General features: G+C 49.0%; 1 protein-coding gene across 1 annotated transcript in view; it reads left to right on the plus strand.

Moving 5' to 3' along the window:
- The window catches only part of YY1 (YY1 transcription factor), a 29,614-nt gene extending 13,754 nt beyond the window's left edge, over positions 1 to 15,860 (plus strand). The window contains exons 2-5 of the mRNA XM_018066124.1: positions 762 to 924; positions 8,003 to 8,063; positions 9,871 to 10,029; positions 10,820 to 15,860. Coding sequence (XP_017921613.1) covers positions 762 to 924; positions 8,003 to 8,063; positions 9,871 to 10,029; positions 10,820 to 11,002 — 566 coding nt within the window. The 3' untranslated portion in view covers positions 11,003 to 15,860. The remainder of the gene's footprint in view (positions 1 to 761; positions 925 to 8,002; positions 8,064 to 9,870; positions 10,030 to 10,819) is intronic.

Raw genomic sequence — 20,888 nt, forward strand, 5'->3', positions numbered from 1 at the left:
GCGGGCTACAGTCCATGGGATCACAAAGAGTCAGACACGACTGAAGCGACTCAGCACACGTGCAGACCTATATGCAGGCTCTGAGCCAGGCTGTGAAGGCTGCGTGGGCATCAAAACTGACAGATATCCCTGTCCTCAGAGAGTTGGCAGTCCAGTGGAAGTGGGTGACGAAAATCAGACAGCTATGAGTGCACATTGTAGTCAATAAAAATTGCACGGGCGAAGGCCATGAGGTGGATCGTCCAAGGTACATTTGAGGTAAAGGCCAGTGTAGCTGGAGTGAAGAATGAGGAGCTGGAGAGGTAGGCAAGAGGCTCACCAAGAGGTGCAGGCCAGAAAATCGAATTTGAGTCAGCCATGCAGAATTGGTGGTTCACAGGAAGTGTGTGTGGTGGACAGAAAGCAGAACTCCGAGAAGGGAGGAGGAGAAGCAGGGAAGCGGAGAGTAAGCCAGAGGCGCGGGCGTAGGAGGAGCGAGCTAGGTGCTGAGGACACAACTAATAATGGCCAGCTCTTCCCGCCAGGCTCAGAAGGAACGCAGGGAAGAGTTGTTGACTTTGGCCTTGAGACTTTTGGTGACCCTCAGGCTGCAACAGGATTTTAAGAGATTGAGGGGAAAGACTGGCTTGAGTGGTTAAGGGATAGTGGCTGTAAATCACCCCATTTAAGAAGCTGCTAATGAAAGCACTTTTTATAGTTTTTAAAATGTGTTTGCTCACATAACTTCACTCAGCTAAGACGATCCATCTTATGCTTTTCAGATGAAAAAAAAGATATCGACCATGAGACGGTGGTTGAAGAACAGATCATTGGAGAGAACTCACCGCCCGATTATTCAGAATATATGACAGGAAAGAAACTTCCTCCTGGAGGGATACCTGGCATTGACCTCTCAGACCCCAAACAACTAGCAGAATTTGCTAGGTAAGTTACCCTTCCTTCTGGTTAGAGAAAGTGCTTGAGTGTTGCCAGCTGTGATTTTTGGTGCCTAAATAACAATAGTGGTTTGTTCTTGCTCCCGGGAAGCTTCTGAAACAAAAGTGGTTGGCTTTCATTTTCAGTGGTAACTTTGCTTTTAAGTGGCACCGTTTTAGATTTGAATGAGATGAAGCAAATACATACTTCTAAATTCTGTAATTGATGTTGCTTATGAACAAACACATTTGCTGCACGTTTTTAATATTTTGTTTGGAAATGGATGTCTTGACACTGCATCCTGGCTTCTTTGTCTACATTTTAAGTTTGCGGGTATTGTCCTGGTCTGAAGCTGCTGGAGCCCTGAGTCTATGCTAGGTTTGTACAGCTGACCAATAGGAAGGACTTCATACGCTCCAATTTCGACATGTCATCAGTTAGGCTCCTGGTGTTGTGTTGATTTTTAGCGGCATGACAGGAGGGGATCACATATTTAGGTCTAGGACCCTGTGCTCAACTGTCCAAGGTAAGAAGCAGGAAGGCAGGTCTGAACCCAGTGACTGTTTATTTGTTTTGACTGAAAGCAGCCGGGTCCTTAGAGAAGCCTTGGTCCCCTTTTACATTATTTTCTAGTACTGCTTGGCAGTTTTTATAAGGACAGGAGAAAACCCGCAGAGACGTAAGATTCTAAATGAAATGAACTGGTAAAGTCTGGAGCAGGTGGTCTCCCTTGACGTGCTTGAGGTTGGATAGAGCCTGGAAGAGCCCAGGAGATTGAGGCAAGGACAGGGTTGTAGAGTAAGTCTGTGCACGCCTGTTCTAACAGTAGACACTTCTTCCCTCTCCTCTTCTGGAGAGCAGAATAGAGAAAAGCTGGAGACCCTGGGGTGTCCTGGTTTCTCCCTGCCTGCCAGAGTCAAGGTGGGTGGCCTCCAGCCATTTGAAACCTTAGTTTCTCTACATGTCAGGTGGGTATAAGAATCCTATTATGCTTTGATAAGAGTCTGTACCCTTTTCTCCTTTCCAGTGAAACTGTACTGTGGTAGGGAATACAAAAATTAATTTATTTCTGATTTATCATGGCTTTAAAAAAGGTAAAGCCCTATCCTCTTGTTACTGAATCGTGTTCCAGCTCTTATTGCTATTCATATTTTAAATACAGGTCTGTGAATTAGATAACTAAGTGCCCTGCTGTGCCCCCACCCCACCCCGAAGCACAACTAAAAATGGAATCTGTAGGATACATAGTCAGCAGTGAGGCCAAGAGTTTTTGGACAGATTGAGCCAAATATCATACCTGTGTTTGACATTGTCACAGAGTTGTTAAAGTTTGTTGTAACTTTCTTATGGTACTCAGATGTATTGAGGGCATGGGCTGCAGTCCCAGTGATAAACAGGGGGAACACGGAGGCAGGAGAGCCCTGGGGAGGGGAGCATTTGCTTTGGGCCTTGAGGAATATAAGGGTTCTGATGGGTGGTTGGGTGTCTGCGAGGCCTCCATGCCGGGGCAGGCTGCACGCGGTGCGCACTCAGTGTCCAGCACCTATTCAGGAAACAAAAGCCGAGTTTCGCTGTGGATTAGGATGCTTACAGGGAAGTGCTGCGGTCCATGAGGGGGCAAAGAGTCCGGGGCGACTGCGCGACTGAACAGCAACAGAGAAGTGATTGAGTTCAGGTAAATGTGAGCCAGGCCATTGGAGTCTGAAAACTGGGCCGGGACCCGTGCTCCTTTGTATGTAGCAGCCATCTGGTGAAGGGTTTGAGCAGCAGAGAAAGGGGGCTGTGTGATGAGAGATAGTTTTCAGCTGTATCCAGGCTGGATGGGTGCAGGCACAGCCAGGAAGTGGGAGAAGAGCTCGCGGAGGCCTGAGCTAGAGGTCAGACTGTACGTGTAAAGAAGTGTGCTGAGGTAGCAGGAGATGATGGAAGATTGAGAAGTAGCTTGACTGTCTTGGGGAGGGGGCAAAAGAGGCATCCAAATGCACACTTTGCTGTGCCTTATTTTTTGTTAACGCATATTGAAGGCTTTGCTCCTTAGGTGACAGGGAAGTGGGGAGGGTGCTGGTGTGCAGGAGGGGAGGCAGAGTTTGGTGTAGCATGCTCAAGAGAAGAAAGTGCAGCATTGCAAGGGCCAGTGGAGAGTCAGGCGGGCCAGGAGAGGGAAGGGGAAGTGTTCCTCTAAATTATATACTATGAAGCGGCTTTGGTGGAAGAGCAGAGGGCTGAGGCAAGGTTTTCAGAGAGGTGGGGGCTTTTGGGCAGTGAGCAGTAGAAGTAATTAGGTGTTGATGACTTTCTGAGTGTTCGTGTTGCTGGAGAACTGGGGCAGCTGATCTTAAAGCTTGTCTTCAGTCCTCTGAAAGAAACTCCAGGATGTTTCATCTCTGAGCTCAGGAGGCACCTATGAGGCCTTTCCACCCTGCGTCAGGCTGCCTTGGACCCTACTCCTTAGGAAGAGGCCACCCACAGGGACAGGGATCCAGGGACACCAGGTATCAATCTATTTGGGACATTTTGAAACACTGAGGATGAACCTGAGGCTTCCAGGGAGAAAAGATAGGTCACCTACAAAAGAATGATAATTAAACCCGAATGAGAATTTTCTTCAACAGCAATAGATAATTAGACAGAGGAGCAATGTTCTGAAGTTTCTGAGGAAAATTATTATAACATAGGATTCTTGATCCAGCAAAGCTGTCTGTCCAACACAAGGGCAAAACAATGATAGTTTCAGATGCCTGAAGGATTCGTTTTATGTTGCGTGCACCCTTTCTGAAGAGATTACTTAAGGGTGTGCTCTGGTAGAGTGAGGGTGAGTATCAGCTGGAAGACTTCCTAAAGGAAATCAAGAAGACAGCTACGCAGCAGGCTGGAAAACTTGTTCAATTTAGAATACACAGTCAGTGGGTTGTAAGAATTTCTTTAAGAAAAGTCCATCCATTTCATTCAGCAGTAGATAGAATGATCAAGAGGATAGAAGATGGTGGTGGTATCAGAAAGAGTTTTCTAAAGAAGAAAGGATAATCAGAAACGTCCTGACAAGGGTGGCAGGTTACGAAAACCATGGCCTAAAAATGGAACATTATTTTGACATTGTTTAGAGAGAGAAAACTCGTTTGACTTGACTAATAAAACTCGCTCTTTGGTACTGAAGCTGCTGTATTGGCCTTGGAGCGCAGGAAATGTGATCTTTACACACAGTTAGATTCTTTAGTAAGCATTACTTATGTAATTATCTGAATGTGGTGTGTGTTTCTTTTCTGTTACAGTCAACCAGTTAAAGACTTTGTTTTGTGTATGGAATAGAATGAAACCTTGCTCCTCTTGACAACATACGCAAAGTAAAGGCGTGGGATTGGGGTTCTGTGCGGTTGGGCTCATCCTCACCTCCATTTTCCACAGGATCTCTGGGCTCTTGAAAAGATGATGTAAAACGAAGTGGCTAGTTGGGCAGTGGTGGGGAGGAAGAGCCGAGCCTGGGGTGCCCTGTTTCTGTTCAGTCTTCACATTTTGAGAAGAGGCCCCAAAATTGGTGACTGGGACAAAGAAGCACCGAATTTCAAGTTTGTTGGGGACCAGAGCTCATCTTCTTGGCTGATAAAAATGCACAGAGCTTGTTCTGCTGGCCTCGTTTTTCCACCCACCTCCACCGTGTGGCTCAATTCTTGCCTTAAGGAGCCATGTGAGCTGCTTTCTCCCCCTTCTCCATATACTGGGGTGATGGGTTCTGGACTGAACTTGAAACGGAGAACGCTCAGGTCCCAGCTGCACTGAGCCTAGACTGCTTAGGAAGTCACTTAGCGTGTGGACAGGTATAAGAAATAGTAACTTGAAGTCATGGTATTGCGGTGGTGGCACTATGGTGATTTTGTTCTTTCTTGAAATGTCCTCTTAGTAAATAGTTCAAAAATTGCATGGTGGGTGGGACCTGGAGAATCGTTTCCTGGTTAAATTTGTGTGTTTTTCATTAACCTTAGCCCTTAGGAGACCTGTCCAGGAAGAGCAGAAAAACCAATAGTCAGTCCTGAGTTACTACCCCCCTCCCCTGCCCCCCGCCCTGAGGTTTTTTCACTGGGTTAACACAAAGATGTGATGGTGGAGCTGAAAGTGCCTTGAAACTCTTAAATATCTCATGAATGACTGTACGTTGCCCAAGAGAGAACTGGCTTAGACCCTTCAGTTCGTCTGTCTCAGCTGACGCAGAGGGAGGTGAACTGCGCTTGCGGATGGCAGCTCCGCTGCATAGGCCCGCTGTCCTGTCAGCACAGGTGGCTCCAGTCTAGAGAGTCTTCAGAAACCTTTCCTCTTAGCTCCTGGGATATTTGCATGTTTAACTAAGTTGGAACTTTTGGTTTACCTAATGCCCTGCTGAAAATTGTCCGGGAAATTCCTGCAGTTTGTGGTCCTGGTATCCATCCTTCACAGTGTGCACAGGATGACATCGTGTGAAATCAGCAGGGACGCCACAGGGGTCAGACAGAAAGCTACTACAACTAGAGTTTTGATTGAACAGGAGACTTGATGGCTCCCTGGCTTGTCCATAAACTTCTAGTACATGGAGGCCCTTTCCGCTTTGCCTTTGCTGTCGTTTCTCAGACTCCAGCTCTTGAGTTGATGACGGGGGTTTGGAGGCCCCAGTGCCTTCTGGGTTGTTGACTACAACTGTGATTTTTTTTAAAGCAATAAACTCATTTTTGGCTAAGCCCATTTAGCACAGGCTGGCAGTAATAATAGCCATTGTTTCTCAAAAGCTTAACACAGCATCTCTTTTTTAACCTTTGCAGCTCTGATCAGGTAGCATTTCACCTTTTTACAGAATAAGAAACTGAGGCTGGGGACTTAAGTGATTTGCTCAAGGTCTTGCGGCACCAGTCACACACCCCATCCTGGCTCACTCATGATGCCTGCTGCTGTCATGCCTCCAGGTCCAAGTCAGCCAAGGGGAAGCCCAGGTCTTAGTGGTTGCTGGCTCATTTGGGCCAGTCAAGAAGATCCTCTAAGTAGAAGTCTTGTAGTCTTGTAAGAAAATTCATCTTTTTTAGAATTTATTTTGTAGGTTTATGTACCAGTTGTTGCCACAGAAATTTTAGTCTTTACTCACAAAAACAGAACACTTTAATTCTAAGCATACTTGTTTGGAAAATGACCTTTTCAGTGTTTGCATTAGAATATAATGTAAAAGGTACCGGCCTCATTTGCCTCTCTCTAGTGACGAAGAGTGACTTGCCAACAAGCTTAAGAGTGGCTGCAATTAAATACCTCCACTTCCTCCTTGAGTCCAAGGGTGTTTGCCCAGATACATTTAACACTCATTCTAAACTTAATTATATTGCTAAATACTAGCATACATTTTGAAAATGACATTTTAAAAAAATGCCACTTAATAACATTAAAAAAAATGAAGAGTTGGGTGAATGGCAAATCAAGAGTTCTCTACTGTTAGGTATATTTGAAATTTTCCATAATAAAAGTTCCTAGGAATTAAACATTTTTGTGGGGTCGGGGCCGCTGAGGTAACTGGGTGACGCCTGCTGTCCTTTTGACGCAGGCGTCTCACTGCCATTGTTCCCGTGCTCATACCCACAGAGCCGAGAGCGGTTCATCTTTGAGATAATTTGCACACAGTGAAATTCGCCCTCTCTGAGGTTAGTACCGTTCTGTGAATTTGGACAATCATGCATTTACCTTCACGGCCAGGACAGCATTTGAGTGGAGTCTTCAAAGAGGAAACACCTCAGTTGGGAAGGTTGACGCTTGGTTCTTGGTGTACACTTTCTGTTACTGTGACCTCCAGGTGGCGCAGTGGCACCAATTTTGCCCTATCTAGTTCTGTGACTCAGATCCAGACTTCAAGACTTAATAGTATTTAAGATAACAAAGGCTAGTTCAGAGCCCTGTAAACAACGGGCACTTAGAAAATGTTTGCTGACTGATGTGGTAATCTTCCAAGTACAAGAACGAACAAGTATCCGCAGGGTTGGCCTGGGGAGGATACCAGACTGAAAACATTTCTCTTAGAATTCCAAGTAGGAAATGTGTATGATCTTGAACAGACTCCTTAGAGATAAGTTATAGCTAGCAGATAAAATTGTGTCACCTCTGCTCATCCGGGGTGTGGCAAGTTTCATGAGATGATTTCTGAAGTTCAGATTTGACAGAGGAAGGGAGTATCTGAGCTCAGATAAAGAGAGAAGAAGGCTGGTATTGTTAGGCTCTTTGCTGACTTGAAGATGGCCGCAGCAGTCTTACGTCTGGGAGAGTGAGGGTCAGCTAGCTTACTCTAGAGGACATCAGCTTAGTGGTCACTGAATGTTCATCCTCATTTAGGAGTTCATCCTCATTTAGTTGTTCACTGAATGTTCATCCTCATATAGTTTTTCTAGAAGCTCTTACTTCCTCACCCCTCTACCACACACAGATCTGTAGGGAGTTTTGGAGAGAAAATTTTGACAAAAGACCAAAGGTTGGTTCAGTGAAAATAGCAGGTAGGTAAGTTAACAAGCAAGCTTCGGGTAGTCACTCCACGAAAGGCTCTCCTTGACGGCCCAAGTGCTTGAAACTGTTATCTCCCTTCCACCACCACCACCACCACAACTAATAGTATGATAAAAATTAAGCAGTGTGAAAAAAGGTACATATAGATAGATAATTCTCTGTTTAAGTGGACTTTTCTGCAACCCTTTAAAAATGGTCTATTACAGGCAGTTTGTGCCATCATAAGATGCACACCCTCCTTAAGACCCTCCCATATCTTACTGAAGAGTCCGGAAGGAGGAGCAGATACTTAAATCGCACAGATCGCAGTGCCGCCCTAACGATGCACCAGCTTATTAGCTTTGAGACTGAGGGCAGCACCTTCCTTGTGCTTGTGCTTAAGCATCCTTACCTGTAGGTGGGAGAGTGCTTCAGTCACAGGTCCTCCGTGGACGTGCGTTTTCTCCTCCCTTCCCCCTCATGGCAGCATGTTGTAATCTTAGTTTTTGTACTTACAGGGAAAGCATTTTAGGGACTATATGATTTATGCCAGATGAATCTACCCATTCCTACAAATCTTTCTCTCTCTCTCTTTTTTCCCCCCTTTGGTAAGAATGAAGCCAAGAAAAATTAAAGAAGATGACGCTCCAAGAACAATAGCTTGCCCTCATAAAGTAAGTAACGCTAGGGGAAAGTGCTCATTTCTGTGGAAGAAGCTGTAGAGAGCTTGTAAGAAGTCGCGCTTTTATTTCCATCTTCATAATTGAGACTCACTGAGGAACTAGAATCTGGGTTCTAAATTCAAGAGACTGTATTTTGTGATGAAAGTTTTGTTGTTCCTTAAAGGCCACTTAAATTTACATACTCTTAAATGGGATTACTGTAGGGCACCAGTGTTTTTATTGTCACTGTGTACTCAATATACTCTGTTAGGATTTTGTTTCTTCTTTTTTTCTTCTTTTTGAGTTGTTAACAAGTCTAATCTTAGGACATTGGGCTGTGTCTCACCCACGGACCTTTATAGGACTGTGGGCTCCTTATGGAAATTTGATTTTGCATAGTGCTAGAGTAAGCCTATTAAGGCGTCATCATTTCCTCCACATTTTCTTTAATTTACCTGTTAGCTGTTTGTTGCTAGGGGGTACTTAATTGTTTTCAAATGTAGTTATTATTATTAGTTTCTAAAGATAGCCTAAAGTACTTTGAGATACGGATTGGGTCTGTTTTAAACTTGCTGCTGCTGCTAAGTCACTTCAGACGTGTCCGACTCTTAGCGACCCCATGGACTGCAGCCTACCAGGCTCCTCTGCCCATGGGATTTTCCAGGCAAGAGTACTGGAGTGGGTTGTCATTGCCTTCTCCGGTTTTAAAATTAATTGGAGGTAAAACTGACAAAAGTATCACGTAGGTGGTACAGAAAAACGGTGAGAGGTTTTGAATGGAGTAAATCTTTAAAAAACAACAATAATTGAAGAAGGATAGATTTAGTTTCACCATCTCACCTCTGATGACTGTGCTCCCACAAATTTATCTTGTCTTTTTAAATGTTGTTAATGTGGAAATTTTGAAATGTAAAGGTGTTTCTGTTGAGGCCAAATACCAATACGCATTTGAAAACAGTTTTGTCTTAAGTGCTCATCATCTCTCTACCTTCTTTGTGTATTTCTTTCCCAGTTAGGGTTTTCTTGAAATTCTGTTTTCTGAGTGGAAACTCAGCCTAGGGATCTCGGAAGCTGGCCCCCGCCCACTCACCCCTTACCGTTGAAGTTGCCCTGTGTCCTTGTCTGATCATTCCCCCGCTCCGTTGTTGGGCAGCGGCTGCAGAAGAAGCAGCGTTAGGCCATCTTCCCCAGCCTGCACACCCCCGCCCTCAGCTGCCAGTTGCCCTGCTGCTCTTCCCGGTGTCTCACAAAATACATCTCTTCTGTAGTCCTTGGAGACCCTCTCTTCTTGTAGTCCTCTGCACTCCTTGGAGACCCTCTGGGTGCTTTCTCTGTCAGGAAGGGGGGAGAGGCGGGGGGGGGGCAGGCGATGGAGAGGGTCAGCCCGCCGCTGTAGCGCAGAGCACGGCCCAGCTGGCGGTGGACCGCCGTCCCCGTGGCTCCGTCTCCCAGGCTGCTGCTCTCCATCTGGGGTGCGGCTGGGAGAGGCAGCCGTGCGGCACAGAGCCGGGGTCGGCTGCTACTCCCAGCCTGGCTCCTGCTAGTAGTGTGACCTTGGGCAAGTCTACTTAAAGACATCTCTGAGCCTCAGTTTCCTCACTGTAAAACAGAAGTTTGCATTACAGGATAAGGCCTTTCTCAGCTGGGGTTTTTTTGGTTTCTGTCTTAAATAATTTAGTTATTTCTGCTGTGATACGAAGCAACATTTAAGTGGGAAGGGTGGGGGTTTGTTGTACTGTGTAAGTGAAGGCTGTTAAGTGGACGAATCGTGGGTAACAGTTTGCAGTGTGAACCACTAAGCTTCTCTCTCTGTTCAAAGGGCTGCACAAAGATGTTCAGGGATAACTCTGCCATGAGAAAACATCTGCACACCCACGGCCCCAGAGTCCACGTCTGTGCAGAGTGTGGCAAAGCTTTTGTTGAGAGCTCCAAACTAAAACGACACCAACTGGTTCATACTGGAGAGAAGCCCTTTCAGGTAGAGCCCGTTCCCTTCCCCCTCTGCTCTCCCTGCAGGTGTAAGCAAGGCGGCCCCCCCAGAGAGGCCACTGCAGGGTCTCGCGGTGGGGTCCCCGGGACTCAGTTGGGGGCTGCCCTGGCTCTCAGCTGCACCGCTCGTATCTCTGGCACCAGAGACAGGATATGGCAGGTGCTTCTGGGTTGGACTTCATGTCTGGAGAAACACAGGATTGCTTGAGAGCGAGCCTGAAACAGCACTTTCTGTGTGTTGGGATTCAAGCAGTTTGCTTGATGTGATTAATATATTTTTTGTAGAATATTGACAGGGAGCTTCTGAAATTTTAATCAGGAGAGTAACTTCTAAAGTAGTTCTCTGCCTTGTTTTTAGAAGCCCATGAACAAGTGAATGGATTAGCAGTGCCATTAATCTAGCATGGTTCTTTTTGTTTTAATACTTGATAGCAGAAACCTTCCTAACCATTTGTCTCTTATGATTTGAAATATTTACAGAAGTGTTAGGACCCTCATGTAAGATTTAGAAAGATTTTTTGCTATTTTGTTGAATGTTTCTCTTATGTTTTGTATTTAAACAATTCATGAGGGCTCTCCACGGGTCTTCCTAGGAGCTGTCCCAGCAGCGTTAGAGCTCCCTTCCCCTATTTCTAGAATGTCTAGAAAGCTCCCCACCCGCCCTGGGGCAGGGCAGCAGGGAGTGAGGTAGAAGAAGCAGGCTCCTCCCCACATCCTTGAGCTGCCCCCTTCCTGGCCCCATGAGTCTAAGCGGGTAATCTCTGGTTTTTCCTTGACAGTGCACGTTTGAAGGCTGCGGGAAACGCTTTTCACTGGACTTCAATTTGCGCACACATGTGCGAATCCATACCGGAGACAGGCCCTATGTGTGCCCCTTCGACGGTTGTAATAAGAAGTTTGCTCAGTCAACTAACCTGAAATCTCACATCTTAACACATGCTAAGGCCAAAAACAACCAGTGAGAAGAAGAGAGAAGACCCTCCTCAGCCTCGGGAAGCATCTTCCAGGAGTGTGATTGGGAATAAACACGCCTCTCCTTTGTATATTGTTTCTAGAAAAGAATTTTAAAAATGAATCCTACATACCCAAGGGACATGTTTTGATAAAGTAGTAAAAATTAAAAAAAAAACTTTAATAAGATGACATTGCTAAGATGCTCTATCTTGCTCTGTAATCTCGTTTCAAAAACACGGTGTTTTTGTAAAGTGTGGTCCCAGCAGGAGGACGATTCATGAACTTCACATCAAAAGACAATTCTTTATACAACAGCTAAAAATGGGACTTCTTTTCACATTCTTATAAATATGAAGCTCACCTGTTGCTTACAATTTTTTTAATTTTGTATTTTCCAAGTGTGCATATTGTACACTTTTTGGGGATATGCTTAGTAATGCTATGTGTGATTTTTCTGGAGGTTGATAACTTTGCTTGCAGTAGATTTTCTTTAAAAGAATGGGCAGTTACATGCATACTTCAAAAGTATTTTTCCTGTACAAAAAAAAAAGTTATATAGGTTTTGTTTGCTATCTTAATTTTGGTTGTATTCTTTGATGTTAACACATTTTGTATAATTGTATCGTATAGCTGTATTGAATCATGTAGTATCAAATATTAGATGTGATTTAATAGTGTTAATCAATTTAAACCCATTTTAGTCACTTTTTCTTTTCCGAAAAATACTGCCAGATGCTGATGTTCAGTGTAATTTCTTTGCCTGTTCAGTTACAGAAAGTGGTGCTCAGTCGTAGAATGTATTGTACCTTTTAACACCTGATGTGTACATCCCATGTAACAGAAAGGGCAACAATAAACAGCAGTCCTACAGAAAGAATATGGCAGAAAAAGATCTGTAAGCACAGTCTTATTTCCTTTTGTTGTCCAGAATAATTACAGTTCTTGAGCCTCCCAGAAATTGGAAGCTAAATAAAGCAACTAAAGTTTCCTTTATTTTGCACTCAATTACAGTGACTTGTGATTAAAGCGATGCATGGATACTTTAATACTTCCCACATGTACTGAATTTTGAAAGAGTAGGTAGCAGGCACCCCGAGTTAAGGAACTACCTCAGAGGACCCCGCGCCGGGCCCGCTGGTAACAGGATTTTGGTCTTAGCCCCCCAGCAGACGCGTGACTGAAGCACTTGTGCCCGGCCTGTGTGTGTGGTCTCAAGGTAAGGTGTCACCTGGCAGGGGGCGCAAGCAGAGGGGAGACCAGGCGTTGCCACTGCTCAGGCCGCCTTCAGGGCAGCTCCCGCAGGTCCTCCCTGGTCTCACAGGAAACGCTAAGGCTATCGGCTGTTTGGTTGGAGAGCCTTGGTCCCTCCATCTAGTGGGCTCTGCCAGCGTCAGCACATTGTAGCAGTTGAATGCCAGCTGCTTCCTTCCTTCCGTGCTTCTGAATGGATAGTGAGTGCAGATTGGCAAGGTGATTTGGTTATTAAGAAAACTGTACTCAGTGAGTACTTGACCTCTCATGTTGTGACCTCTTAAATGTACAATTATAATTTTGGAATTTACTTAGAGTCAAATATCAGACTCGTGAGACTTTTATAAACTGCCATGATACAGCAATCCCATTTATTCAAAATGCAAACATCCTGTATGTCTGTGCTGTATGCTTGACTCTGCAGAGTAATTGACAGACTAGCTAATACCGGTGATTCAGGTACAAGACGTCCAGGACACCATCAGGTCCAGAACACAGCCCTGTCTCTCTCAGCTTCTCCATCGGTCCTGTCCAGGAGGATTGGCGATCTAATGGCAGGGACCCTGTGGCCCTCCGGAATTTTGAAGTGCCTTCTGAACCGTAAATGAAAAATTTAACTTGAGACACTTTTTTTTTTTTTTGTTCAGAATCTGTTATCCATTGAGTAGTTTGATGGAACTGAGTTAATCAGAAGACCCAGCTGTTCTCTGGATAAGCCAGGCTTTGCTGTATCTGGCGGTCAGGAGAGAGGTAAGCCTGCGGTGGATGTCCCTGCAAAGCTGAGCGCCCCAGCGCGAGCCTGTGCTGCTTTGCCTAGGCCTGGGGCAGAGGCCTCCACCGCTGCCCGCGACTCAGTGCCCGTGCGTCCCTCCCCACCATCGGGTCAGCAGCCCCCCGAGGGGCTGTGTTAGGGGTCACGCCCTCACCCAGCGCTGTGCCACAATGGAGCCTGGTCTTGGCGTCATCCTCAGGACTCCTGCCCAAGGGCCCGCGGCGAGACAAGACTTAGGCCGTGGGGAAATCTCCCAGCGGCCCCAAGAGCCGTGCCGTGACCCTGAGTTGGAGGGAGGTTCTTCTTCCTCTGTGCCTTGACCCCTTGGGGATGCCTTCCGTCATCTCTTCTGTCCCTTTCTGTCTCTGAGTGGAATAGCCATTGCTCCCGTTAACTCTTCCCTGTTTTCACGTGTTTTTCTCTCAAGATGCAGAGTTAATTTCTGAAAGGAATTTCACTGGGCGTTTAAAGAAAGTTTAACGCCCAAGTTCCTCCTTGACATAGCACTCTCAATTTAAAACTAGTGTAGGACACGAGTGAGTGACAGCTTATAGAGGTAGTTCTCATTGGGTATAACTCAACACCCATTCTGCTTGTGGTTAGAATTTATAGTTTTGCTAAAGATGTAATTTACTGGAATTTGAAATGGTGTTCTAACAGTCGATTGTCTGGATTAATCTGATTTATAAGTAATTCTGATACATATTTTCTTACATCTGAGCTGAAATAAATGCATGTTTCTAGCATATGTAATATAAAAACTTCAGAGGGTAAGTTTACATTTAACAAGATGTTCTTTTCTATTTTTGGATTTCTTACATTATTTTCCCCCCTTTTTTGGTGGTGGGGGTTTAGGGGGAAGCATAGTATTTGTATGAAGAACTGTCGCCCCAGAGTGACCTCTATTTTCCAAGGTGACCTTGAGCTCACTGTTGGTCTCATAGGTGTTTGTGTGCTGTACCTAGATTCAAGGCCTGTGGATTTGAGGAAAATTGAGATTTTTAAAAAAAATTTGGTTATGTACATTCTTTTAAATGTCGATTATTTTGTTAAATTTGAGTAAAAAGAAAACCATTGGGATGCTCTGCTGGAGGTCTGCGGATATTGCGGAGTGGATGTTGCCGACTTCTAGTTGGTTTCTCCTTAATAGAGGAGAGTCCGTCCTTCAGCAAGAGGCCTCGAGAGACCGAGGCCGTTGAAGCGCTGTCAATAGGTTTACTCCGGCTCGCCCGCCCTTAGCCAGACTTAGCTACTGTACCTTTGCCCCAGGATGTGTGTCAGCGACGCAGGAAGACCTGGCCCTCTCCGGTTTTGAGTTGGAAACCTGGTGATCCACCCCAGGACAGCTACAGGCAGAGAACGAGGATCGCTCCCTGTACCTTGTTTCCTCTTATCTCGGGGTCAGCATGCTTAGCAAGGCCACATTATTGGTCCTCAGTTCCATCTTCTTGACATCTGACCACCGGCAGAAACAAGGATCCCAGAAGTCAGAGCGGTGGTGAGGGCCGAGACGGCTCCCCGAGGCCCCCTCAGTGCCTGCAAGGCCTCTGTCCACTGCGCGACCCCGTCTCTGGGCGGCCTTCTCCTAGCTTCCCCGGCGCCTGTCGGACTGCAGAGCCGTTTGTCCGGCTCCCCTTGGCCTTGGTGCCGTTGCAGCACCTGTCAGAGCTCAGGACCGCGGGGATTCGCTCCTTTGACCCCAGGAGGTCACGGAGGAGGCTCAACCCCCGAGCTGTGCTTCCTCGCGGCCGAGGTCACGCGCTCCACGGTCTGCTCTTCCGCTTTCCAGAACGTGCCTGGGGAAACCCTCACGCCTGCATAGAAGCATTCGACTGCATGGCTGTCTAGGTCTGCACCCTAGCTTCCCGACCTTGCTGCACCTTGATTTGTTAACTGCTTGGACCATGTGGACTGTGCTTAGGTTTCTGGGTTGCCTGAAGGCCGAGTCAGTGTGGGGCCCTTAAGAGCATAAGGCAGCAGGCAGGAGGGGCGGGCCCTTCACGAGTGGGCGTGTTCCGCGGAAGGCCTAGTACCCCCCGGAGTGCGAGAGGCTGTTGGCTGGAGACCTGAAGGGAGGGGCGGGCAGCATACCATGGACACACTTGATCCGCCCCTCTCCAACCAGAAGGGAATGTTGAAGTAGAACCTGGGCGTTAGGTCAGGGGGCAAGCCAAACTCTCCAGACTTGTCGCCCTGGCCCTCGTGTCTTTAGCCCGCATTCGGGGAGTCTGCAGGGAGGTGAGTGTGGTGGCATCACATCCATCTAAAGCAAGATGATTGATTTCCCGCAAAATGTCAAGTTTGATCAGATTGATTGCTTTTCATTCGTTAAAGACCGAAGGAGCGCTGGGATGTCACAGGAAGGGGCCGACTGCTGTGCTATATTCTGACTGCTGATCTGTCTGGGGGCTTGCTCACTGTCTGCATACAGTATGGAGGTGGAAAGGGCATCAGTACCAAACAGCTTTTTTCTATAACATCCATAACTGATATGAGGCTCTGTTCTCTACAGATGGTGATGGGTCAAGCTATCTTCATAAAACAAGTCTGTTTTTATTCACTTTCCGGTAACTTCTGTGGGCCCTGGCTCAAGGACTTGGCATTGCGTCTCATGTACATCTTTTTCTTAAATGTTGTTTGCCATTTCTGGAATTGTCCTTGGTTTTTCCTTAGCTCATAGGTCATAGATGCAGAAATATTATAGTATTTAAGGCATCCGCATCAAGCATCAGATGGCTTTGCATCCAGAAAAACATTTAATGATAACTCAGTTTGAAGCACCAAGCATGTGTAACATGGCTCTATAAAATATAATAAACGCATAATGTTGTTAAGCTTTTCAATGCCTGTGGTTCTTGTTTGTTCCTGGATCTCTAAGCCGTCTGTTGCTGAGTTTCATTACACAGTACAAGTGGCTGTAAGGTCCCGTCTTAACCATTGGACCACCAGGGAAGCCCCCTCACCCACTTTTTAGAAAGCACATCCAAATGAAATTTGCATGACCTTCACTGTTAGTTCTGGAAGCTCCCTGCAAAAAAAAAAAAAAAAAACACACCTTATTCCTAACTGGGATAGACTCTAAGGCTTGGTAAACAGAGAGCTTGATAGGCTTTGGGGGCAGGGGAACAAAATATTCAGCCCTACCCTCGTCCAGCTAGGGTCCTGTTGACTGCTGGACTGCAGATCGGGGTTTATTGTTACCCCTTAATTCACATGACTTTGCCTCCTCTTTGGAGGCGGCGAGTCCAGGCCCTCATGAAGCACAGAACTGCCGAGGGAAGGTCTGAGGTCCAGCTGTTTCGAGGAGCAGCCATGTGAAAGAGTGCATCTTCAGGTTTGAGGCAGGAAAGACCTGGGGGTGCTGGGGCTTTGGAGCTGCTTCCTGTGCGTCCCTCCTTTGCTTGGGCCCATACCTCCACCTGGCTGTAATAACACTGAGGGCTGGGCTCAGGACCACACCCAGCACTGTGAACACCTTTTCAGTTAATTCCTCCAGACTGCCCTTGGAGGAATTCTGTAGATTACTCGTGCCATGGATGAGGGTCACTGGCAGTGTCAGTGACTCAGGCTACCTGACTTCCACTGCACTCTACTTGCCACAGTTTATCTCCACCCACCTCTCAAAAGAATCCCTGGTCCCTGTCTGCGGTGGGACACCACGGCCTCCTGGCTTCCAGCTCATCAGCCTCTCTGGCTCTAGAGCAGATCCTGGTCTTGGGTCTGGCTCACTGCCAGCGGTTTCAGCTCTTAGGTCTGGCCCCTGCCGCTCCCCTCTGGCCTGCCGTTGGCAACTATGCCAGTCTCCAGGGTGGGGGTTGCCACCTCACCAGAAGCTACTGGGACTCCCTGTTCCTACCCAATCCGATAAAATCCTAAGCCCCAGCCTCGACCTACTTTTCCACCCTCTCCTCCCCTCCCTCTTGGAGTTTCTCGTTTCCAAAGCTTCCCTGTCGAATTGGCAGGTTTACTCACTCAGCCACTGAACACCGTGGTGGGTCAGGTGCTGACTGCAGGGCACTTGGATTACATCTGGTAGAGGAAAGGGCAGGAGAGAGATCTGGGATGTACTGTGAAAAGAGGAAGGGGCCGGGAGGGAGCGCAGCCTCAGAGCAGGCCCCCGAGGAATGGCCTGCCATCTGGTCCAACATCGCTGCTTCCATCACCTCCTGTCCTGCGGGGTAGCGAGCGTCCCAGGAGCTCGTGGCCAGAGCCCGTCTGCTGCAGTTCAGCTCGCCGACTCCCCGCACCTCCTGGCTCTGCTCTGGCAGAGCTCGGCTCTGGGCCCACATCCCACGCAGGCTTCGCTCAGTTATACGTCTCCGCCTGGGAGCATCCCAGCCGCGGGCGGTAGGGGGTGGGGGGCACTGCCCTCGACACTCCGGCGGGCAGGGCGGGGCCGAGTGCGCGCGGATGCGCGGCGTCGAGATGCTGGGACCCTCGAAAACCAACCGCCCCGTGGAGATGCAGGGTGGTCTCCGGGGCCCAATCACGGCGGAGCATGTTAGGGCCCCTCCGCCTCAGCGCAGGCGCTGGCCCTCCGGGGCCGGCCTGCGGACCCCACGAAGTCCAGGGTGAGGGGTGTGTCCTGCCGGCGGCCGATCCCCCGGCCTGCAGGAGGACCCCAGCCTGGCCCAAGGGGAGGGCAGCCTGGTTGCACAGGCCTGGGCATTCTGCCTAACCAAGGGCACATGACCTTGGCCCTGGGAGCCTCCTTTTCCTCAGAGGAAGATGGGGGACCTCTCCGCCAGGAGGAGGGGCAGCTGGGGGCCGGAAGTCAACCTCGGGGAATTTAGGAGGAAGAGACAGAATTTAGGAAGAAGAGACCCTTGCCAATGGGGGGCCAAAGGCAGGGTTGGGGCGGGGCTGGGGCTGCTGGACTGTCCCCCAGGAGGACACCCCATGTAGGGCTGCCTGGGTTGGAGGGGAGCATAGGCGTGCAGGAGGGGCCATCTGATCAAGGCCTGGGGCTGCCCCCAGATCAGGGAGGGGGGACACCTGCCCATGGAGTGCAGCAGGGGGAGCAGTGGCCCCAGGAAGCCGGATCACCCTGGATGAGGTCACGACCTGGTACCGTGAGGGTGGGAGAGGAGAAGGCTTCAGTGAGGGGGGCGGAGAAAGCCCCAGGCCAGGGCGTGGGCTGCTCATCCCTTTCCGAGCCCACTCTGCGGCAGTCACCCCACTCGAGTGCCGGGGACCTCAGCGTCTGCCCCGGGATGCTCCGTCTGTCGCCTTCCGGCCTGCCTGTGCCTTGCCTGCTTCCTCCTGATGACCCCACCCCTGCCCGTGGCCGCCCCCCGATGGCTTTGTCTTCACGGACACCTGCCCCCTCCGGGCTGTCCCCTGGGGGTCCTGCTCTGTGACGGTCACTTCCTCAGCCTGCAGGCTCCCAGCAGATCACCCATCACCACTGGCCTCTCAGCCCCATGTCTGGGCTTCATTATCTCCTGCATCCTTGCCTTCCTTCACCCCCGACTCGTCTAGAAAAACCCAACCTGGTGTGTATATGTGTGGGGCGTGGGGGCGGGGAGAGGGAAGGTTCCAGGGTCTGAGCGAGGGTCTGCCTAGGCTCCGTTCCCAACGGCCTTCAGGGCTATGCCCTGATCACGGACACTATGACCGGGGACACAGGTGAGTGTTGGGAGGTCCAGGCCTGGGCGCCCCTGCAGGGCAGAACTTGAGGCCAAGGCTGACACAGAGTGAAGCTGGCCCTGTCCCGGGCGCCTCTGTGGCTTGAACTCCACTCCAGCCACGGAACCGAGGAGTCGGCCATCAGAGGCCAGGGCACAGCCCGGGCTGCTCCTGGCTCCTGTGAAGCTCCCGCCGGTGGGTGGAGGCTGGCCCGGACAGGGGCAGGGACGCAGTGGGGGCTGTGGACCTGTAGGGCCTTGGGGCTCCGGCCCCAGCACCCCCTGGTGTCCTGACTCTAGACAGGCCCCCCATATGGTGTCCTCTGTTGCAAAATGAGGGCACCAGTGCCAACTTCCAAGAACTGTTAGGAGCATTAAAGGGGGTGTGTGTGCCAAGAGCTCACCTATTGTCCCTGCAGTCACAAGAACCCACCACCCATAAGGGCCGTGAGGGCCCCAGCTAGCTCTGTGTGGGACAAGGGGCTTTTGCCCATGTTGTTCAGTCGCTCAGTCGTGTCCGACTCTTTGGGACCCCATGGACTGCAGCACGCCAGGCCTCCCTGTCCATCACCAACTCTCTGAGCTTGCTCAAACTCATGTCCATTGAGTCGAGGATGCCATCCAACCATCTCATCCTCTGTCGTCCCCTTCTCCTCCTGCCCTCGATCTTTCCCAACATCAGGGTCTTTTCAAATGAGTCAGCTCTTCACATCAGGTAGCCACAGTATTGGGAGTTTCAGCTTCAACATCAGTCCTTCCAGTGAACACCCAGGACTGATCTCCTTGCAGTCCAAGGGACTCTCAAGAGTCTTCTCCAACACCACAGTTCAAAAGCTTCAACTCTTCGGGGCTCAGCCTTCTTTATAGTCCAACTCTCACATCCACACATGACTACTGGAAAAACCATAGCTTTGACTAGACAGACCTTTGTTGTAGCTGAAGAATAAAGTAAGGAATGGTCACCAGATGAAATGCCATGCAGCTGTTAACAAAAACGTGGCCGGCTGAAACACACTGATAAGGAAAGATGTCTGTTGTGGGTTGAACTGAGTCCCCAGGAAAGACACAGTGAGCTCCTCACCCCCGGTGCCTATGAATGTGACCTTATTTGACAATGGTCTTTGCAGGTGTTATTAGTTAGGTCATCCTGGAGTAGGTGGGTCCTTAAGCCAACGCTTGATGTCCTCCTGAAAAGAGGACAGGGAAATTCTCTGGAAGTCCAGTGGTTAAGATTTCAGGCTTTCACTGCTGGGGTGCCCAGGTTCGATCCCTGTCAGGGAACTAAGATTCTGCAAGCCAGGTGGTGCAGGCAAAAAAGCAACAAAAAAGACAACAGACCCACAGGGGAAAAGGCAACTTGAGGATGGAGGCGGAGACTGCAGCAACGTACCTACAAGCCAAGGACTGCCGGCCACCAGGTGCTGGAAGAGGCCAGGAGAGATTCCCGCTCAGGCCCTCCAGAAGCAACCAACACTGCTGACGCCTGAATTTCACACTTCTGGCCTCCAGAAGCTAAGAGAATTAAATGCCTGTGGTTTTAGCCACGCGGTCTGTGGGCCATTGTTACGGCAGCCATGGAAACTGCTACAATCTCCAGTCTCCAAGATAACTGCTGGCTGAAGACAGTGAAGAACGGAACCGTCAGGACCTGGGCCAGGCTTTGCCCCAGGAGAGAGGATGTTCCCGCGTGCTGGGACTTGCCTGAAATGCCCCGGGAGGGACGAACAGCCAGGAAGAGGCAGGAGCCAGGTCTTCCTCCTCACTGCACAGCCTGGGTTCCGCTTGCATTTTTTACTTTTTACCAGGTTAGTAAGGAAATGAATAAAATTCAGATCAGGGAGAAAACAAAATGTCAAAAGACCCGTGTAAACCCAACACCTCTCCTAAACCCTCCTCTCGCCTGACTTGCTGTTTAACCATCGGCAGCAAGGGTGGAGAAGGCAATGGCACCCCACTCCAGTACTCTTGCCTGGAAAAACCCATGGATGGAGGAGTCTGGTAGGCTGCAGTCCATGAGGTCACTAAGAGTCGGACACAGCTGAGTGAATTCACTTTCACTTTTCACTTTCATCCATTGGAGAAGGAAATGGCAACCCACTCCAGTGTTCTTGCTTGGAGAATCCCAGAGATGGGGGAGGCTGGTGGGCTGCCGACGGGGTCGCACAGAGTTGGACACGACTGAAGCAACTTAGCAGTAGCAGCAGCAGCAAGGGTGGGAGAGAGGACCCTGCCTTTAGCCTCTGC

Source organism: Capra hircus, chromosome 21 (assembly GCF_001704415.2).
Source record: "Capra hircus breed San Clemente chromosome 21, ASM170441v1, whole genome shotgun sequence".
Lineage (NCBI taxonomy): Eukaryota > Metazoa > Chordata > Mammalia > Artiodactyla > Bovidae > Capra > Capra hircus.